General features: G+C 43.2%; 1 protein-coding gene across 9 annotated transcripts in view; it reads left to right on the forward strand.

Annotated features, from left to right (window-relative positions):
• The window catches only part of pikfyve (phosphoinositide kinase, FYVE finger containing), a 31,339-nt gene that overhangs the window by 5,375 nt on the left and 5,313 nt on the right, over positions 1-20,651 (forward strand). For 2 of the 9 annotated variants that reach the window (XM_005746278.1, XM_005746272.1), the window contains exons 4-35: positions 190-201; positions 743-852; positions 1,731-1,902; positions 2,139-2,346; positions 3,714-3,740; positions 3,959-4,048; positions 5,263-5,419; positions 5,522-5,679; positions 6,171-6,282; positions 6,520-6,667; positions 6,916-7,080; positions 7,475-7,534; positions 7,622-7,751; positions 9,406-9,586; positions 9,716-9,790; positions 9,917-10,024; positions 10,110-10,250; positions 11,293-11,419; positions 11,498-12,375; positions 12,476-12,883; positions 14,824-14,924; positions 15,011-15,082; positions 15,183-15,354; positions 15,590-15,768; positions 16,985-17,098; positions 17,360-17,468; positions 17,540-17,694; positions 17,809-17,905; positions 18,396-18,453; positions 19,728-19,859; positions 19,942-20,062; positions 20,535-20,630. In XM_005746278.1, coding sequence (XP_005746335.1) covers positions 190-201; positions 743-852; positions 1,731-1,902; positions 2,139-2,346; positions 3,714-3,740; positions 3,959-4,048; positions 5,263-5,419; positions 5,522-5,679; positions 6,171-6,282; positions 6,520-6,667; positions 6,916-7,080; positions 7,475-7,534; positions 7,622-7,751; positions 9,406-9,586; positions 9,716-9,790; positions 9,917-10,024; positions 10,110-10,250; positions 11,293-11,419; positions 11,498-12,375; positions 12,476-12,883; positions 14,824-14,924; positions 15,011-15,082; positions 15,183-15,354; positions 15,590-15,768; positions 16,985-17,098; positions 17,360-17,468; positions 17,540-17,694; positions 17,809-17,905; positions 18,396-18,453; positions 19,728-19,859; positions 19,942-20,062; positions 20,535-20,630 — 4,873 coding nt within the window. The remainder of the gene's footprint in view (positions 1-189; positions 202-742; positions 853-1,730; positions 1,903-2,138; positions 2,347-3,713; positions 3,741-3,958; positions 4,049-5,262; positions 5,420-5,521; positions 5,680-6,170; positions 6,283-6,519; positions 6,668-6,915; positions 7,081-7,474; positions 7,535-7,621; positions 7,752-9,405; positions 9,587-9,715; positions 9,791-9,916; positions 10,025-10,109; positions 10,251-11,292; positions 11,420-11,497; positions 12,376-12,475; positions 12,884-14,823; positions 14,925-15,010; positions 15,083-15,182; positions 15,355-15,589; positions 15,769-16,984; positions 17,099-17,359; positions 17,469-17,539; positions 17,695-17,808; positions 17,906-18,395; positions 18,454-19,727; positions 19,860-19,941; positions 20,063-20,534; positions 20,631-20,651) is intronic. The other 7 variants (XM_005746273.1, XM_005746279.1, XM_005746276.1 and 4 more) reach the window with 7 other exon arrangements.

Consider the following 20,651-nt stretch of genomic DNA (forward strand, 5'->3'; position numbering starts at 1 on the left):
ATAGTGACCTGCTCAGAAGAGCTTTCAGAGCACCGTATTTACACTTACTGTACGATCAGACGGCAATACAAAATATCTAATGGAAGTGAGTGATTTGGGACACAGCCAGTGTTATGTTGGAAAGAGAAAACAAAAAAGTGATGCACATAAGCGCTGTAACATCCATTCTCGTGTCTTTTCTGATTGCAGTGGATTGGCCAGGTGAGGGCTCTTCTGCACTGTGTGGTTTTACTAAAGCTATTTTGTCTGGACTGTAGCTGCTCAGTCTGAAAAAATAGCCTGTGTGTGTGTGTGTGTGTGTGTGTGTGTGTGTGTGTGTGTGTGTGTGTGAGATTTGCCTTTGAAAACAAAGCACTTCCTTTTAGTGTTTGGTTTGCCTCTCAGGTACTAATAATTGGAATGTAATTTGTTATGATTGATTTTTAAGCTAACATTTCTAGTCATCATGCTTTTTTGCCAAGTTATTTATTTTTTGTTTGTTTATTTTTTTATTAACTTGGATTGTGTCATGTCACATTTGCAACTTTAAAGGTAGTTGTTCATTGTCAAATGTTTCTCATTTAGCTGTGTAATTACATTACCTAAGAGAAGCCAATGTAGCATTTATTCAGATTAAATATATATATATGTATTTTCTTTTTTAAAAGAGGAATATTTGACAATGCGGCAGGACTTATTTATAGACTTATTTATTGTGCTCACTTGTTCTGTTTGTTCATTTGTTTGCATGGATGATTTTTAGAGGGAAGCGGGAAATCTGTTGCATCTCTAAGTAATCATGACCCTCGTACTGCTGTGCAACTTCGCACTGCACTGAAGCGGCTGAAGGAGATCATGGAGGGAAAGAGCCAGGTAAAACAAACTCCTCTATATTTGGAAACATTTGTTTACCTTTGGTATTTCATTATAATATGCCTTTTCTAGGAAAAGTGTGAATGTTCAGTCCAGTTCAAAGGTTTTGAGCGCTAAAAGTGAACTGAGTTTGTCTGTTTTTAATCAACAATGTCATAAATATGGCCCAAGCCATGCAATACCTCTCTAGGGCTGTGCCATATCATCCTCGATAATACAGTAAGCATCTTTACCCGATGCAAAAACAGCATATTGCAAAGTTTCTGTTGTAGCAATGCCATGCATTTATCTTCCCCATTGTGCACAACAATAAGATAACCCTGGTGTACATAACACAGAGCACACTACTACAAATGATGTCACTGAAGCACTTGGTAGTATGACCAAACACTGGATGGAAATGACTGCAGTTACATGGTGGGAAAGCAGGGCCCAAGATATGACATTATGTCACAATCTTGCACAACTCCTGAAGACAGGGTTAGCTTATTTGAGTTATTATTGAACTACAGTGTTCAGTAGTAATTTTGTACTTTTACTGCTGCATAATGCTGCTGCATTTTTACTTACATACAAAGGTGGTAAAGCTTCTGGGCTGCCATCCCTCAAGACTTTCTCCTTTGAAGCAATGTACTATCTGGGATTGTAACATCTAGTTCTTTTATTGAATGAGAATGCTGCTGGGACCTTTTTTTTAATTTTTTTATTATTTTTTTTTAGAGAATTAGGAAGTGAATTAGGAACTCAATTTTTCCCTATATTATCAAAAATGTGGTTCTTGCAAATTTCCTTGGACTATCGTGATGTCATCTTAAGGTCATATCACCCATACGTCTCTGTGGATGAAAGCAGCATGCTGTGATGTTGTCCCCCTTCAGGACAGCGATCTGAAGCAGTACTGGATGCCAGATAGCCAGTGTAAGGAGTGCTATGACTGCAACGAGAAGTTTACCACCTTTCGCCGCAGACATCACTGCAGGCTGTGTGGGCAGATCTTCTGCAGCCGCTGCTGCAACCAGGAAATTCCCGGAAAGTTCATGGGCTACACAGGTAGGGTCCAGATATTACTTGGTTACGAATGTATCAGAAAACTGTTTGTAATCCACCAGAATATCTTGCATTGTCATTTTACATCATCCTACATTAATGTTAACCTTGGTGGAAACGTTCCTCTATCTAAGCACTCGTGACACTTTTGTGAGAACAATTCCTCCCATTTCTATTAACTGTCACTCTTTCCTTCTTTACGCCTCTTCCTGTCTTGGTCGGCCTCTCTGTGTTGCCAGGAGACCTGCGGGCGTGTACATACTGCCGTAAATTAGCATTAAACTACGCTCACTCAGCTGACTCGGGATCCATCGGCGAGGATCTGAGCGCCTTGTCTGACTCTCCCTCCTCTGTGTGTGTGCTGGAGCCCAGTGAACCACGGACGCCATTGGGTGGGCGCAAGTCCAGCAGGAACATCTTCCTTGAGGAGGACCTGACCTGGCAGAGGTGACACAAATGCACACTTGGTGGCAAGTTATATCTGAGAAATTTTAATTTACATACCCAGATGGAATTGAGCTTGTAATATACTGTATGTAAAACCTGATTTCTGGCACTTATGTTTGAAAGATTTCCAGTTGAGTTTGAACAAACACAGGTAGAATACAGGCTTTCTGCATGATTCCTTCACTATCAGCTCTGAACTGATGGTTACAGTCAAAGAGTCAAAAAAGTGTCCTCCTGTCTTTTCCTGACCACTCTTATAAAAAATACTTCATGTTGTAAAGTTTGAGTACTCACAGGGACATAAAAGAAGAGACACGCACTGCTCAGAGAATCAGACTGGGCAGTCATGTGACACCTGTTTTTAATGCTGCTCTGATGAGACATGGGCTACTGGAACAAGGCTTACATGGATATGGGAACATGGAAGTGTTGGAATGCTACTATGCCAGCCAACTCAGAGACTTGGCTGGCGCATGTAGTAACTATGAATGAGAACAAGTCTGTAATGACTATGAAGTACCTGGTAGCTCATTAGAAGAAACCTGCTGTCAAAGCAGGAGATTCAGGGGAATAATAGTGGTCAGTATGGACATAATGACCCAACCCTGGTTAGAAGAGAGCAGTGTGGCTGAGAGAGATGATGCTTAACCACCTGCAGCAACAGATGTATCTATTGAGGGCGCAGCTCCCCCAGCTCACCGACAAGGCCCTGTCAGAGGAGATGCTTCAATCCAATTCAGTTTTATTTATATAGCACCAAATCACAACAACAGTCGCCTCAAGACACTTTATATTGTCAAGTAAAGACCCTACAATGGCAATCGGACACTGTTTGACTGTAGCCCAGTTCCTCCTGCCTCCACGCTGCACCTCCAGCCGTCATGCTTCTTCCTGTTCACTAAAGTCTGTCATGAAGGGTCCGTCTCTTAGTGGAATCATGCTGTTTGATGTCTGCTCATCTTTTCCTTGCTGGATTTTCTGCTTCAATGTGAAGTTTGTAGATTCTGTACTATGTGCTTGGTTAAGACCCATCAAGCTGAATCATATTGCACATGCCTTTAACATGTGATTCTAATTATTTAAGAATCTGCTTAAAGCATAACTAATCTCAACTTTCCTTTTGAAAAATGGTTGACGATCTTTTTTTTTCTTTTAAAAAGATATCTTTAGCGTGCACAGAACAGACCAGACAAATTGTTAAATGAGTCTTCAAAGACTTATCTGTTTCAAACTTTCTCCAAGCATATGTGCATTTTACAACTTGTGCTTGTTTGGTTGCAGTTTTAAGCCTGTGTGCTCCCCTGCTTTTTCTCTGTCAACTTCCTTCAAAGAAAATCTGTTTCCTCTCTCTCTCTCTTCTGGCATAGAAAAACTCCTATTGGGATGAGAAAGACGTGAGTCTTGCTGTTTGTTTCATTCTTTTTCTTTTCTTCTTTTTTTCCACATGTGTCTCAGCTTTAGCGGTCAGTTAGCAGAGGCTAATGCTTTCTAGCTCTGTAAAGAAAATAGTCTTCTGCATTCTGAAATCTACTGATCATAAATGCGGGCGGAGAACAGAAAGGAAATGCAAGGACTGCAGGAAGAGTCTAAATCCAAGTTTGTGTGTTTTTAGTATGATTCACCAGGAGCCTCAGAACAGCGGCCTCACTTCAAGGCTGACCACACTGCAGGAAGACGTAGGAAAATCACCTGTGAGGAAGAGGTCAGTCGCTGCTTTTTGTTTGCTTGTACAAATTACATTATGCACAGTGTGTTCCAGCCTCGTTCTGCACAGGTAAAGAAGAATTTTGGTTTTCTCCGTGTTTTCTTCATGCCAGCAGGGTCTGAAGTTTTTTGTTTGTTTTTTTTAGATCACCTCAATCTTTATCCAAAAACAACAAGCTATCCAGATCATTGCCACATCGAATAATTCTGTTTCCTATTTTCATTCCTACATTTCTCTGTCTCCATTTGTTACTGTTATTTTTGTTATTATCGTTCAGTCTTCATTTAGTAAGGTCATCTAATGGAAATTGAGTTCTAGGACTGGATTTTCCAAAGCTGCAGTCACACTGGGGGAAACGGTTATTGTAGACTGTGGCACAAACAGAATTGCTGTGACTGAGTGCGAAGAGCTTGTGATCTTGTTGCATTTTAAATGGTTGCTTTGAAGCCAAGGATCAGGGCTGCGACCACTCTGAGACAGTTGCTGTCTTCAAAGAAACTTTGGTGCATCAAGAGGACAATAAAATATCAATAAGTCTGAGTCAGACTGCTGTCAGTTTGAGATTGAATTGAGTTAATTTGGTAATTCCACGCATCTGTTTGTGGTAACAATTGTAATACACTGGTGAAAAGCATAGTAGTATTTCTGTCTATTGCAAATCTGTTGCCACGTACATGCACATAAATTCACACTAAACATAAATCCACATGAGTCCTGCCAGAACCTCCGAGATTTGAAATCAAATTTTCTCCACCAATAGTGACATTGCTGCAGGACAGCAGCTGAACTGCAAAAACACACACATGCTCAGCAACCTATACGAGTATTACTAGAATGCAAGCAGTTGAACTGAGTCGTTTGTTGCGACTGAAGTTGGGCTCGTCGGTGCAGACTGACTCAGAGTGATTTCAGGGAGTCAGTGTTTCTAAATAAGACAGGAATTATTTTTGATAACCGTCACCAGTTTGTCTGAGAGTGTTTCCACTCACTGCAACATGAAATATTGAGATCATGACCAGAGAAGTAATTTTCCAGAGGCAACACAGTTAATTGTATCTTCTGTTCTTAGCAGTAGAAGTTTATAAAAAAAGATTATTGAGCTCAGTTTTTCAGCTTATTTGTGTCTCAGTCCAGAACAACCTTGGGTAAAAACATCTGTACAGTTTAAATAGCTAGAAGCCATGAATGTGAGTGGTTCCTGTTTCTCTCAGATCTGCCAGTGTGACCACCATGACGCTGGATCGCTCTGTATCCTCTATGGTGCCTTCCTACGACAGCTCAGTCAGCCCGCCAACCAGTCGATCCATGTCGGGGACCAAGAGCGGCACCAAGCTGGACCACAGTGAGGAGGAGCGAAAGATCCTGCTGGTAGCTGATTTTTCCTTTCTCTTCTTCTGATTTCATGGTTCACGGTTCCTCATTGTTGTAACACCATCTGAGTGATGCCAACCAGTACAACATGTCTTGTAGGATTCCTCTCAGCTGAAGGATCTGTGGAAGAAAATCTGCCACAATAGCACAGGAATGGAGTTTCAGGACCACAGATACTGGCTCAGGACTTACCCAAACTGCATTGTGGGAAAGGAGCTTGTCAACTGGCTGCTGAGAAATGGAACCATCTCCACCAGGTACGATTGCATTGGAGCAGGGCTGAGGAACTCGAGGCCTCGAGGGCCGGTGTCCTGCAGGTTTTAGATCTCACCCTGGGTAGACACACCTTAATCAAATGATTAGTTCATTACCAGGCCTCTGGAGAACTTCAAGACATGTTGAGGAGGTCATTTAGCCATCTAAATCAGCTGTGTTGGATCAAGGACACCTCTAAAACCTGCAGGACACCGGCCCTCGAGGCCTGGAGTTGGAAACCCCTGCCCTGGAGAAACAACAATGCTTATTTTCTTCTAGGTGTGTGTTTCATAAACATCGTTGGACAGGTCTTTGGCATCTGCATCTGCATGCACATGATTAGGAATTATTCTAAAAGTTTCTAATAGTTTGGTAAATGACTTTTTATGTGTACATGCATGAACAGACTTCCCCTGCTCATTTTGATAAAAATATATTAACATGTTAAAAGATGCTCTCACTCATGTTTTACTCCGGTTTTCCCATGTTGCAGGGCACAGGCTATTGCAATAGGCCAGGCATTAGTAGACGGTCGCTGGATCGACTGCGTCACACACCACGACCAGCTGTTCAGGGACGAGTATGCACTCTACCGACCTCTTCAGGTGAGAGCTGCTTCCTGCTGATACGCAAAGCCTGCAGATAGTGAGGGAAAGCCGAATTACAGAAATATTTTAGGATACCGTCTAAGTTGTTTTACATTTGCTGTAATCCGCATTGACTCATTGCAGCAGTGATATTGATTCAATGGGGTGGGCTTGATTGCTCAAGGGGGTCATACCACTGATTATTTCAGTGAAGGTTAATGTGCAGACTTTGACGTCACGCTGTTTGATCTTTAGAGCACAGAGTTCTCAGAAACCCCATCTCCAGACAGCGATAGTGTCAACTCACTGGAGGGACATTCAGAGCCATCTTGGTTTAAAGACATCAAGTTTGATGACAGCGACACAGAGCAGCTTGCAGATGAGACTGAGTACGCCATGCCCAGTACGTATCTGTGTGACGCTTTATTCAGTGTTTTATCTTTGCAACTGAAGCCTCTTTGCATGGGGTTTGGTTTTAATGAATGTAAATATGTTGCAAACTGTGGGAGATTTTTGTATTTCTACTAATTTTTTAATTGACACATGTCATCTACAAGCTCCCACATTTTACACCGTATTTACGTTCATATCGTTTCTCTGCATTCCAATCTGTGTGTGTGTGTGTGTGTGTGTGTGTATGCATGCATCTAGACTCTGCCAGCCCCAGCAAGAGGACGTCAGTTAGCAGTTCCCATTCTGTGGTGGATAGTGACTCCGCCGCCTCTATAAACCTTAACATGGAGCAAAACAATGTCAACTTTCATGTTAAGAAGCAGTCCAAATATCCACACGTGCCTCCTGCTGCTGAGCAGAAAGGTAAATATTCCCTGCTGCGATATGACCTGTACGTGAGGATCCTTGGCCACAGTGACTTCGTCTGTCATTAGGAGTTTGTAAATTGGCCATAGGTGTGAATATGAGTGTGAATGGTTGTCTGTCTCTTTGTGTTAGCCCTGCGACAGTCTCTGCAATGAAATTGTTTTGTGAAGCAAAGTATTTATGCTGGGTCTGTGGTAGAAGCAGGGCCTATTTTCTTCCACAGAAGTGCAGATAACATGCAGGTAATTCCACGTGCTGTCTCAGTTTTTTGTGCTGATGGATTTCATTTCCTGTTTTTTAGATTTTTTAACAAAAGGAAATGCCTGAGTGAAAATCTAATAGTTGTTTGGGAGTGTTTAAAAATAACACTTTCTTTTTGTTTTTTAAACAGAATTTCTTTTGTCCGAGGATGGAGTGCAGAACATTGTCATAACTGATGCATTCATCAAAGGTACGAACTCTGCAGATCCTCACTGATTTAATTAGTAACTCACTGGCATATCTGACTAGGTAAGTAAACGTATTATTCTTGCCACAGAGTCTCTGTTCAACCGTCGTGTGGAGGAAAAAGCTAAAGAGATGATGTTCACCCCGCTGGGTTGGCACCACAGCTCTTTGGATCAGCTCAGAGAGGAAAACGGGGAGAAGAAGGCCATGGAGAGGCTGCTGTGAGTGGATATGGGACCACTGTGATTATAGAGCAATGGTGTCAAAACTAGGGCTGCAAACCACAAACTACCAGTTTGCATTCACTATTTACTTGCTATAGAATAGTCATTTGATATTGGCATGTAATAGATATAGACATATAACATTAACCCACAAGAAGAGGTACAAATAGATAAATAAATATAAACAAAAACACAAGTGTATCAAATTAAATCAGATGTAATTTAGGACACCATGTTCGAACCTAAGGGTGTCCATAAGTGGACATGGCACCAGGACACCCTAGGCTGCAGGTCGATGATCGATTTTGTCGATGACCAGACCTGCGGCCATATGTGCTGATAAAGAGAGGGGCTGAGCTGTCAACTGATCGCCACCTGGTGGTGAGTTGGATCAGGTGGATGCTAAACGTATAGTGAGAGTGCGCTGGGAATGCCTGGCAGAGGCCCCCGGTCTGAGAGATCTTCAATACGCACTTTCGGCAGAGCTTCAACAGCTTTCCGAGGGAGACTGGGGACATTGAGCCCCAATAGACCATGTTCTGCACCTCCATTGTCGAAGCCCCTGCACGGAGCTTGGGTCGCAAGGTGGTTGGTGCCTGTCGTGGTGGTATTCCCTGAACTAAATGGTGGACACCAGAGGTGAAGGGAGCCACCAAGCTGAAGAAGGAGTCCTATCGGGCTTGGTTAGCCTGCGGGACTGTAGACAGCCAAGCAGAACGCAGCTCAGGCAGTGACTGAATCCAAAACTCGGCCGTGGGAGGAGTTCGGGGAGGCCATGGAAAAAGACTTTCGGACTGCCTTGATGAGATTCTGGCAAACCGTTAGGTGACTCACGAGGAGAACTGCTGCTGACTTAGACTGAGAACATTGTTGGGCGGTGGAAGGAAAGCTTCGAAGACCTCCACTGGCACGTCTTCCATAGTCTGGGGACAATGAGGAGAACTCGTCTATCTCTGGGGACGAGGTCACTGAGGCAGTTAAACAACTCCTTTTATGGCAAGGCCCCTGGCGTGGATGAGGTTCGCCCTGAGTTCCTGAAGGCTCTGGATGTAATAGGGCTGTCTTGGTTTATACGCCTCTACAATGTTGTGTGGACATCAGGGGCGGTACCTCTGGATTGGCAGAGACTGGGGTGGTGGTTCCCATGTTTAAGAAGGGGGAAGTGTTCCAACTGTTCGGGGATCACAGTAGTCGGCAATAAGTCAGACTTTCAGGTGGGTGATGGATTCCAGCCTTTGTCACCAATTCTGTTTGTAATTTTGATGGACATAATTTCTAGGTGTAGCCAAGTTGCAGAAGGCTTTCACTTAGGTGGTCTCAGAATCTCATCTCTAGGAGGCAGCCGGGGAGAAGGAGGTCTGGGCTTCTCTGCTTAGGGTGCTGCCCCCACGACCGGGCCCCAGATAAGCAGAAGAAGATGGGTGGATATAATTTAATTGTCGCCATAGTTGACATTATTGTGCTACAACAGCCAAAACCGTAAACACAGCTGTGAAGTTAATACTAAATATAACCAAAATAAAGAGAAGAATTCGGTAAAAATAAGGTAAAAAGCTCCAAAAAATGCTTTGAAGATGACAGTAACTTAGAAGGTAAGCTGCTGGCATTTCTACATGGTAGAAGGTTTCTAACCACCTGCCTGTCTGTTTAGTTCAGCCAACCACAGCCACATGATGGCGCTGCTGCAGCAGCTGCTCTATAGCGAGTCGCTATCTCTGTCCTGGCGGGATATCATCGTACCCGTGGTCCGGCAGGTCGTGCAGACGGTGCGGCCCGACGTTCGCAACTGCGATGACGACATGGACATCCGGCAGCTGGTCCACATCAAGAAGGTTGAAGCCAAACTTTAGCCGCAACCACTGTATTCATATTTTGTCTAATTAACTACATAAACAGTATAGTCAGCTCTATGAGTCGCTGAGTTACATACAGTTATAACTGAATCTTTATTTGTGGTTCAGATTCCTGGAGGCAAGAAGTTTGACTCAATTGTCGTAAATGGCTTTGTGTGCACAAAAAACATCGCCCACAAGAAGGTAGGGTCAACTATTGTGATCATATGAATCTGCAGTTATATCAAGAAATACAGTAAAGGAATGTACCAGTTGTTGAATGAAATATGTGAAGAATAGCTGATAGTAAACTAATCCGTCTGCAACCAGATGAACCCCTACATCAAGAACCCCAGGATCCTGATGCTCAAGTGTTCCATAGAGTACCTGTACAGAGAGGAGACCAAGTTTACCTCCATTGACCCCATCGTCCTACAAGTGAGTCACTCCAGCAGTGAAACAGCAGAGGAAACGAGCCTTTTCTGTGCTTTTCTGAAAGAAGCTTTCTTTGTCTCCACCTCAGGAGCGAGAGTTTTTGAAGAACTATGTGCAGCGCATCGTGGATGTCCGTCCAAACCTGGTGTTGGTGGAGAAGACGGTTTCTCGTATTGCTCAAGACATGCTGTTAGAGCATGGCATCACACTGGTCATCAACGTCAAACCGGTCAGTTTAACGTCAGTGTTCCACTCGAAATATATAGTTTACTTTCTCTAGTTTTACCTTTACCAACAACAGTTTCACCATTAATGCCACTGTGACAGTGGCATTAATGGTGAACTGAGAAAAAAGTATTCATATAACATGTTGTATGCACATTTAATACGCCGAGAAATAAAATTCTTTCAGTTGGTAAGATTATAAAATTTCTGTCACCTGCTCATTTTTAGCACAGTTTTGGGTTTTGAGTGCAGCCAAAATCACAGCAGATTGGTAGAGGCATCACATCCTGCCTTGATAAATGTTGTGGAAAGGTGCTGAACATGCAGGTCTGAAATAAATAAATCACTGTGATGCACTTAGGTGGGCACTAAGTTAAATTTGTCAACTTTGAGATGTAATCTGCATGTAAAAAATGGATGTAGTCATGACGACTGACCAAATCACAACAACAGTCGCCTTGAGCTGCTTTATATTGTAAGGTAAAGACCCTACGATGACGCAAAACCCCATTAATCACATGACCTCTGTGATCCAGCACTTGGCGACACTGGATCTGAGAGGGAGATGCCTGTGACCATGTAAACGTTGGCAGTGTAACACATAACTTGTCAATCACAAGGTGGGACAGCCCCAAAGAATGCCATGTATCCCGTCTTCCTGTACTCTAAGCGGAAAGTGTTTACCGAGGTCATGGATCAAAGGAGCCGAAGGGTCATTTTCTCATAGACGTCGGTATAACCAGATTTCTCTTCGCAACCAGAGAAATTACCCTCTACTGTCTTTTTCTTAACTTTTGAGACTCATCTTTCTCCATCTTTAGTAAAAAGTCTGTGCTGTGAGATGAAACAATTGCTAGTGCATAATGTACGTGGTCACCTCATTGCTTCTTGACTTTTCTTGTGTGTATGCTCTTTTACTCTGATTCATACATTTTAAAGAAACAAAGCTTGGTCTGGAACATCATCATCATCTAATGGACCTGCTAGAAATGTCTTTGAGGAGATGTCTTTGCTCAAGTGTTCATTTTTTCCCCCCTCCTTTTTAGCAAGTTTTGGACCGAGTGAGTCATATGACTCAGGGAGACCTGGTAATGTCCATGGACCAGCTCCTCACCAAACCTCGTCTGGGGACCTGCCACAAGTTCTACATGCAGCCCTTTATACTGGCAAACAGTAAGAAGCACACACTCCTCTCAGTGGACCCTGCTGCAATGATAGGCACGCTGTCATTCTCTCTCTTTGTCCTTCCAGGTGAGGTGAAGACATTGATGTTCTTTGAGGGCTGCCCTCCTCATCTTGGATGCTCCATAAAACTGCGTGGTGCTTCAGAGTACGAGCTGGCCAGGGTGAAGGAGATCATCATGCTGATGGTATGCGTGGCCTACCACTCCCAGCTGGAGATCTCGTTCCTCATGGATGAGTTCGCCATGCCGCCCAGCTTGGCACAAAGCACTTCGTTCCCCTGTCTGCTGGAAGGCGCCGCTGCTTCAGAGGAAGAGGAAGATGGAGAGAGTCCAGGGAGCGAGAACAATGAAGAGAGCCCAGGGAAAACTGCAGGAAGTGAAGATTCTGCATCTGCAGCACAGACTGAGGATGAAGGGCTTCTCTTAGACTCTTCATCTAAAAATGGAGACCTAGAAGCTCTCCAAGAAAAATTGAACCCAAAATCACCTACCCCATCTGTCCGAAAGGATGAGGCTCCTGCAGCGACGAGGACCTCCTCTCCATTTTCCAACCCTCCTGCACCGCCCTTTTCTGTGTCCCCTCCATTCCTCATGGAAGAAGACCAAGAGATGACAGGCTCCGACACGCTGATCGCAGCATCTGATGGGGATATGGGGGGAGAGGCAACGCTGCTGAAGCAGGAGTCGTTAGGTTTAGAGGATGGTGATGGATCAGAGACACCAACTCCTAAGTTGTTCAGAGACCCCCTGCAGGATGACACGGGGATGTTTGTCGCAGAGCAGGTGGCTTCATCTGACGACCGCCTGAAGTCCATCTCTGCAGTGTTCAAGCAGGAGCTCAAGGACGTCATCCTGTGCATTTCCCCCTTCATCACATTTAAAGAACCATTCCTTCTCACACCAGCTGGCATGCACTGCCCCAGCAGGGACTACTTTCCTGAGCAGGTACCTTAGTTTACTTAGTTTCCTGCCTGCACTTTGGCGCTGTTTCCGAATTTTTCCCTGATTCACAGACCACTAATTTGAGTTTTTCCACGCCTTGTAGGTCTACCTTTCTCCTCTCCTCAACAAGGACCTGAAGGAACTGGACGTGCGCAGAAAACGGCAGCTCCTTAAAGACTCAGCCCCCTCCTCACTGGTTGGAGGACAGACCAACGGCATTGTGCAACCGAGGCCCATTGAGTTCCTGCCTTGCCACAGTCTGACCAGCACCCGCATTGTAGAGCAGCTGAGCAATAGTCAGAATTTGGCCGAGATGTTGGCGGACTACAGAGCAAAGGGGGGTCGCATCCGGCAGAAAGAAACCCATGACCCCTTCAACTCTGCCGCAGCTGCTGCCAGTAGCCAGAGCCGGGGGGCTGATATACCAGGCAAACCATCAGTGAAGAGCGAAGGAGAAGAGGAGAGGCCGAGCAAACAGAGCGAGATGAACTGGGCCCCCAAGGTGAGCAACGTAAGGCCGATCATTCTTCACCAGAACAGAATTTCAAACCATCAAAATGTTTTAATCTGACACTGCCAAGCACAGTGAGACACTATTTGTTTAGCCTCCATATATTTGTAACTTCTGATAAATGATGTATGCTTGTGTGATGTGTATTTACTGCCTGAACATGAGTTCCAGCCTTGAGGTTTCAGTTTCTCAAACGTTATCTGGTGAATTCAGCTGAGGAACAGAATCTAAACAGATACTAAAAGTCTGATGTTGTTCCTTTGTGAAATTGTCTATTGTTTGTTTATTTCATTGTCATTATTTCTCAGAGGTTTGTTGAGGTGAACTAGGTCTAAATCTTCAAAAAGAGTATTTACTTGTAGATATTTAAAAACAACAGTTTGAAGGATGTAGCCTACTATTTAGGGCAAAAACATGTCCATATATGGAGCTATATTGATACAAATGCTCTTATCATTTAAAATATTTTCTCACCACACCAAATTTAAATCAGAGGAAATGCAGAGGAAAAGGTGGGTTTAGTGCACAAGATTCTGTATTTGCCCTATTTGGAATATCTTTCTTTGTGAAATTTTAGTGAATTGACTGTTGGAGGTTTAAATGAACTGCAGTAATGCAAACACACACTATGTGCTCAAAAGTCGGGCTGTGCGATATGACCAAATTCTCATATCCCGCTATAAGACATTTACCGTCTCGACAACGATATCTATTACAAAATTTTACATTTTGTGTAAATTCTGTGAATCTCAGGCAACTCGACTGTGTGAAGTGTTTTGAGCTGGGCTCGTGTACCTGGAGTCGAGTGTTACATAAGTTGAAACAGCCGCAGTTTTCTTTGTATTTATTACACAGCGTGCTGCGGGGAAAAGCCTGTTCAAAGGTTTATTTTTTAGCACCTGACGGCTCTTTTTAGCTTCTCTGTAAACACTGCATAGTATTTCGCGTGATTCGGTTTATTTTGAAAAATCTCAACAGGATCTTCAGCTTTATGTGGAAAATAAGCAAGCGGACGGCGGAGCCACTCAATGGTTTTACCGTCGTTGTTGTTAATGACAAGGCATGAAAACAGTCGCTTGTCTGTCCGTAGTGTGGTTATATTAAATATAAGAGAAAGAGAGAAACTTAAGAAAGTCTACAGTGACCCATCAAAACCATGAAAACATATTACCGTAAACAAACGATAGCGTAATATGAAACGATAGATGTTTTCATATCGTCATCCGATATATATCTTTATGTGGAACAGCCCTACTCAAAAGTACTGGGCGAGACCTTTGAATTCAGGTTGTTGCAGTTCAATTTAGGTATTTAAAATCAAGCAGCTGGCAACAGTGTCTGTCATTACAAGCATTAATAAAGAATGGGTGATTCTAAAGAGTTCACTGAATTAGAGTGCGATACTGTAACAGGATGCTTCTGTTGCCACAGGTCAGTTTGTGAAATGCCTTTTTTTCTAGATATTTTACAATCAATGCTTTGAGTGGTATTGCAGACTGGATGCATGTAGGAACCAAAGCAACGCTGCCATGAAGTGGCAGACTATAAAGATACAGATGTTGTCACTGAGCGCTGACATCATAGTAATTAACATTAACATTAACATCAGCACAAAACCGCTTCATGTCATGGGTTTTCATGGCTGAGCAGCATCTGTAGACGTCACGTGTAGGTGTCCCAGTACTTTTGACCGTATAGTATATTTGTAGTACAAATTGCTCAGCATTATGCTTGATGCTGTCACTGGATCGTGTGTTTAGCTGCCTGTCTGTAGGGGTATTAGAAACGGCTGAACTAATGTGCAAAAGCACATTCAAGGGAACCTTTTAGTAGAAAGTGCCTTTGCATCCTAGTTGCACTGCTGAGCCAGGACTCCTCAGCTTTGATTTAAGAAGTGTATCGAGGTGTTTGAACTTATTCTTTACTTTTCTCATCCTCAGCTGGACTGCCTGAATCCCATCAACCATCAGAGGTTGTGTGTGCTTTTCAGTAGTTCATCTATTCAGTCCAACAATGCACCCAACCCCTGTGTCAGCCCATGGTAAACCGGTCATACAGAGATAACCTGTAAATATGATCCGAAATAAAAGAGAGAACCTGGAGTCACTGCCCTGTGTTTGTCAACAGGATTGTCACGATGGAGTTTTATGGCAAGAACGACCTCTCTCTGGGTGTTTTCCTGGAACGATATTGTTTCAGGTACGACAACAAAGACGTGCCTTAGATTAATGAGATGAGATTTAAAAAGTTGGATTCTTGGAACATGTTGTAATGTGTTTGTGTGGATGTTCACCTGCAGGCCATCCTACCAGTGCCCCAGCATGTTCTGTGAGACTCCCATGGTGCATCACGTCCGTCGGTTTGTGCACGGCAATGGCTGTGTGCAGATTGTGTTGAAGGAGTTGGACTCCCCTGTGCCTGGTTATCAGCACACAATTCTCAACTACTCCTGGTGCCGAATCTGCAAGCAGGTCAGTAACAGTTCAGATAGACCATCTGGGGCCTTACTGTATGGTGTGTGTGTTCGTTTTCTATGGTCGAGCAATTAATCAGTCAAAAGCAGCTTAAAGTGTCCTCTGCTGTGTTTGTATCTTAGGTGTACTCTGCCAAATGTGATGCCACTGAAAATTCCACTATTTGTATGAATGAATGAATGAAAGTGGTGACCCGGTCTTCTCACCATGCTTCTCTTCTCTCTGTCTGTAGGTGACACCGGTGGTTCCTCTCTCCAATGACTCGTGGTGTATGTCTTTTGCCAAATACCTGGAACTTCGCTTCTATGGTCACCAGTACTCCAGACGGGCTAATGCAGAGCCCTGCGGGCACTCCATCCACAAAGACTACCACCAGTACTTCTCATATAACCAGATGGTGGCTTCCTTCAGGTAGTCATTCACACTACTGCATTATAGCCATTATAGTGTCAAACAACAAATGGGTCAGAGAACAGAATGCAATGATCTCATGAATCTCATAAAACCTGTATTTTATTCACAGTTTACATGACGGAAAATGTTGCATTTTAAATTTGATGTCAGCAACAAGTCTGAAAAAAGTGGGGACAGGGCCATGTTTGACATCCACTCTTCTTTTAACAGTTCTTAAATGTTTGGTAACTGAGGCGAACAGTTGCTCAGCAGCCTTCTTTTGCCTATTTTTCATTTCATGATGAGCCAAATGTTTTCAGTAGGTGAAGGTTCTGGACTGCAGGCAAGTTCAGCACCCGGACTCTTTACTACAAAACTATACTGTTGTAATACATGCAGTATGCAGTTCACTATTGTCTCGCTGCAATATGCCAGCAATTCCCTGCAGAAGACCTGCTCTCTAAAACTTGTATATACCCTTCCCAATGTGAAAGCTGCCAATTCCAGGTTACCTTTTGGATTTGTCTGACTCCAGAACAGTTTTCATTTTCTCCCGAGTCATTTTGAAACAAGCTTTGAGCTCTGGCTTCTGTTTAGCTTCTTCATTGCATGATAGAGTTGCGTTTGTGGATGGCATGGTGAGTTCACAGACGTGCAGTGACAGAATCATGCCTGTTTTTAACACAGGGCCTCTGAGGACCTGAAGATCACAGGCATCCAGTATTGATTCTCTTAATAAAACAATGACGAAACACACACGTTTGACAATAATATACATTACGCCACATCTCATGATAGACAGTACAGCTACTAAAGTACACAGACACACAAAAACACACATTACAGTAATTTGTTGTTCACTCCCTTTTAAATCCAGTTTACAGGTTAATTGTGTTGTCCACCTTCTATACTCCATGGCCCAATAAATGTTTGTTTGCATGATTTGATTACTTCTTTGTAGCAATAGTAATTCTGATAAACACATAATACATAAATAGCACCAGAAACTGTGCATATCCTTACCTTATAATTACCAAATTCCATCATAACTATTTATTGATAATATCTATGATAATAACCAGGAGTTTGGCCTTAATGTAGTAATTATTTACACATGGCTATTCATTTAAGTTAAAGTGTATTTGTATAAATGGTTCACAACAATACTTGTCTTAAAGCACTTTTAATGACAACAGTTTCAAATATGAGACTCTGTTTTTTCCTGTTTCTTCAGCTACACGTCTATAAAGTTGTTGGAGATTTGTCTTCCTCGGCCCAAGATCTTCATCAGGAACCTGGGACCATCCAAAACCAACCTGCAGCAGGACCTGAAGGACTTCACTCAGAAGTAAATACCACTGACCTAGCTTCAGCTCAAGAAATTAGTGTATTTCTACCACTACATCCTATGTAACAGCTGTAATGTTAAGAGAATTGCAGATATGAGATCTGATATACCTCAACTTCAGATAATTGATATGACTATTATGGAGGGTACCCTTTAGATTGTTACGGTTTTTACTTACTTAAACACCGGAACAAGGTCTCAGTGCATGAGGTAGGGGTGTAGTAGCATGTTTACAGTAACCTGCAAATATCCCCCCCCTAGAGTCACACAGGTGTACTTGGCCATCGATGACCGCCTCACATCCCTGAAAACTGAAACCTTCAGTAAGACACGTGAAGAAAAGATGGAGGACATTTTCGCTCAGAAAGATGTAGGTTCTCCCCACATCAGCGTCTCTTGTTGCAGGGGGTGTCTTGGGCTCATGTTGGTATTTATGTGCAGATGGAAGAGGCAGAGCTGCGGAGCTGGATCGAAAAGCTTCAGGTTCGACTGCAGGTGTGCGGCTCAGATTCTCCTCAGCAGCTGCAGGCTGTTCTCGAGTCGCTGGTGGTGAAGAAACAGAGTCTGTGCGAGATGCTGCAGTCCTGGAACAGCAGGTGAGAGTCGGAGAATATGTGACACGTGCTTTATTACATCATCCATGCAATAAAAATGTCATGTCACCATAGCAACACCAACACTTGGTTTTAATCCTGATTTCATACTTTCAGACTTCAGGATTTGTTCCAGCAGGAGAAAGGCAAGAAGCGCTTGTCTGTACCCCCCAGCCCAGGCAGACACAGGCCAAACACCGCTGACGACAGCAAGGTCTGTAGCATCATTCAGTGAATGTTTGCATGCACTTCACTCAGTCACCCGTTTGCTTTACACGCTGTGTAGTCAGAGACCTGGGCTGTTTGTGTTTCTTAACCATGTAGTCTTGTGATGTAATATTATTGACTATAGTGACAGGAGTCAGCATCAGTATTGGGACACTGTGGATGGGTGGTGCATCCAAAACTCAACCTAAAAATCTGAGTTTACATCACTATTCACAGAACAAAGGTTTTCAAGGTGTGAGGGACGCGTGAAAGGGACGTTCATGAAGGTTAATGTTAATGATCCGGTTTCTATTGAAGGTTCCTAAAGGGAATTCTTCTCCACATCTTCTTCCTCACTGTGTAACTTGACAACAAACCAATTAGAATGAATTTGAGACGTTCTTTCTGTTTTGTTTGTGGGTTTGAACAAAGCTTAGATTGTAGCTTCATGGTCCCCGTACATGCGATATAACAACAATCTTTTTGTGTTTTAATAGAGTGCTGTGGAGTCCTCCCCTCGTAACCCATCACCGGTGGTACAAAATGGTGAGAAAGGTGAGTTACTGCTTTACTGAGTGTGCTTTTGTGACTTCTCATTTAAAGTATTAATGTGAAGTCTTCACTTTACAATGTAAATCACCTCGAGGTGACTGTTGTTGTGTTTTGGCGCTATAAAAATAAAACAGAATGGAATTCAATTGTTTGGATTTCAGATTTTTGTGTGTTTGTTTAGATTTGACAATTTTATTTAAAAAAAAGAACCAGTGGGATACTTGGTGCATATTGTCCCGGGAGTCCCAAGCATTTACGTTATAAGAAAGTAGTATCCGAAAAGGTTGATTCTGTTCCTCTGGACACAGCGTTTTCATTGGGAGAAACGTTTCATCACTCATCCGAGTGACTTTTTCTATCTCAGCTGAGCGTTTCTCCCACTGAAAGTGCTACGTCCAGATGAACTAACCCTTTACTTACCTGGATGATTGAGCCTGCATCAAGATGAAAAGGCAGTGTCCTCTTGAGGGGAGGTGTAGGCAATCCATTTCTTCCACTTTTGTAAAAAGTTATTTCCTTTCTCAGCGACAGAGTCACCTTCTCCATTAAAAAGAGGTCCCTCCCTCGCTAGACTTGGAAGGTTAGATTTATACCAGAGCAGCCAATCAAAATAGATCTACTAGAAAGGGAGTGGAAAGTGACAAAGAAGCCAGGGCACAGTAGGAATGTTTTTAAATTGTCAGTCGTGAAAAGCTGCTCTTGTAAAGCTTTAAGATAAACATGAAGCTGGAAATAATAATAGGTCTCGTTTAAAGTAGAGTTGAGATAAAGAGTTAAAACAACAGTAAAGAAAAAAGCGTGTAAATATAAAAGTCGGGGATCATCGTGGTAAAAGCTCTGTTTCATTTTAACTCTTCGCCCCATAAAGACGACATTTGACGATCTCATTGTAATGACGGAGTTTGACACCACGGTACATATCAATAAAGATGTGCTTTGGCGACCATTAGAATATTTTTTGCGGGGTTTTTTTCAAGGGTAACTGCGTAGGCAGACACCACCCTCACTAACTTCTGATGCAAAGCGTTATGTAGACGAGCCTAGAATATGAAAAACGCTCAGTTCAGAAAAGAACTTCAAGAGACAGCAACTGTTTTTATTCATGTCAGAAAGCGGGGAGCTTTGAGATTTCAGAAGATAAAAGCATAAATAATTTTTTCTACAATTTCCAGGTTAGGGTGAGATCTGCTCAATCAGTAATATCCCTCCATGTTAAACCTTACTCAATGAAGCTGTTTGCGACACTTTGTTTTTTCTTCCCCTCTCTTGTCTGGCAGAGGACCGTCACCTCAGTACGCTGTCCTCCTCCACTGTTTCCTCCTTGCTGCCATCACCAGGAGATCCTGGCGCCGAGCCGGTCACACCTGTCCCCTCCTTTATCGAGCAGGACTCTGTCAGCATGTCAGAAGGTTCGCACTCCTCCTCTAATCTTTATCGTATTTCGTGCACCGTTACCCCTGCTCTACATGCCGTGTGCGTGCTCACTTTCAGACGTCTTTGAGGGACACCTGCTGGGCTCCACTGACAGCCAGGTGAAGGAAAAATCCACCATGAAAGCAATCCTCGCCAACTTCCTCCCTGGAAACAGCTACAATCCCATCCCTTTCCCATTGTAAGTACGGTGCTCTAGGTCTGCGGGCCGTTCACTTAGTCACTGATCACATATTGGCTGAAGTGGTAGATATATTTGATACTAAATAGAGAATTAGATACTTGTATAGTAAACAATACCATTAGGAAAAATAGTGTACTGTACTTAAAAGATGGACAAGGCCACTATGACATAAGCCATTTGTGTTTGGACTAGACTCAGCGTTAGCATTTTAGCTTCCACTATGTTGCTTTTTGATCCAGAAGTGATCCAGTTTAGATGAGAGGCTGGAGCGCTAGATTATCATCTAAGGCTAGGAAGCTATTGCTATAAAGGGTGGGGTGTTATTATAAATGAAGAAAACGTGATTGTTGAAGCCAGTTAAAATAATTCCCAACTTTGCTTTAGCCATCCAAAATAAAACCCCAAAGAGGCGTGGACCACCTCACGTTCAGCAGGCGTTGTTTCTGACTGCTGTGTCACATGTTTACAGTGATCCAGATAAGCACTACCTCATGTACGAACATGAGCGGGTTCCCATCGCAGTGTGCGAGAGAGAGCCAAGCTCCATCATCGCCTTCGCCCTCAGGTGACCACCTGCTTCCCTCCT

The sequence above is a fragment of the Pundamilia nyererei genome, unplaced genomic scaffold (genome assembly GCF_000239375.1).
Source record: "Pundamilia nyererei isolate P.nyererei 1_Seehausen unplaced genomic scaffold, PunNye1.0 scaffold00176, whole genome shotgun sequence".
Taxonomy (NCBI): Eukaryota; Metazoa; Chordata; class Actinopteri; order Cichliformes; family Cichlidae; genus Pundamilia; species Pundamilia nyererei.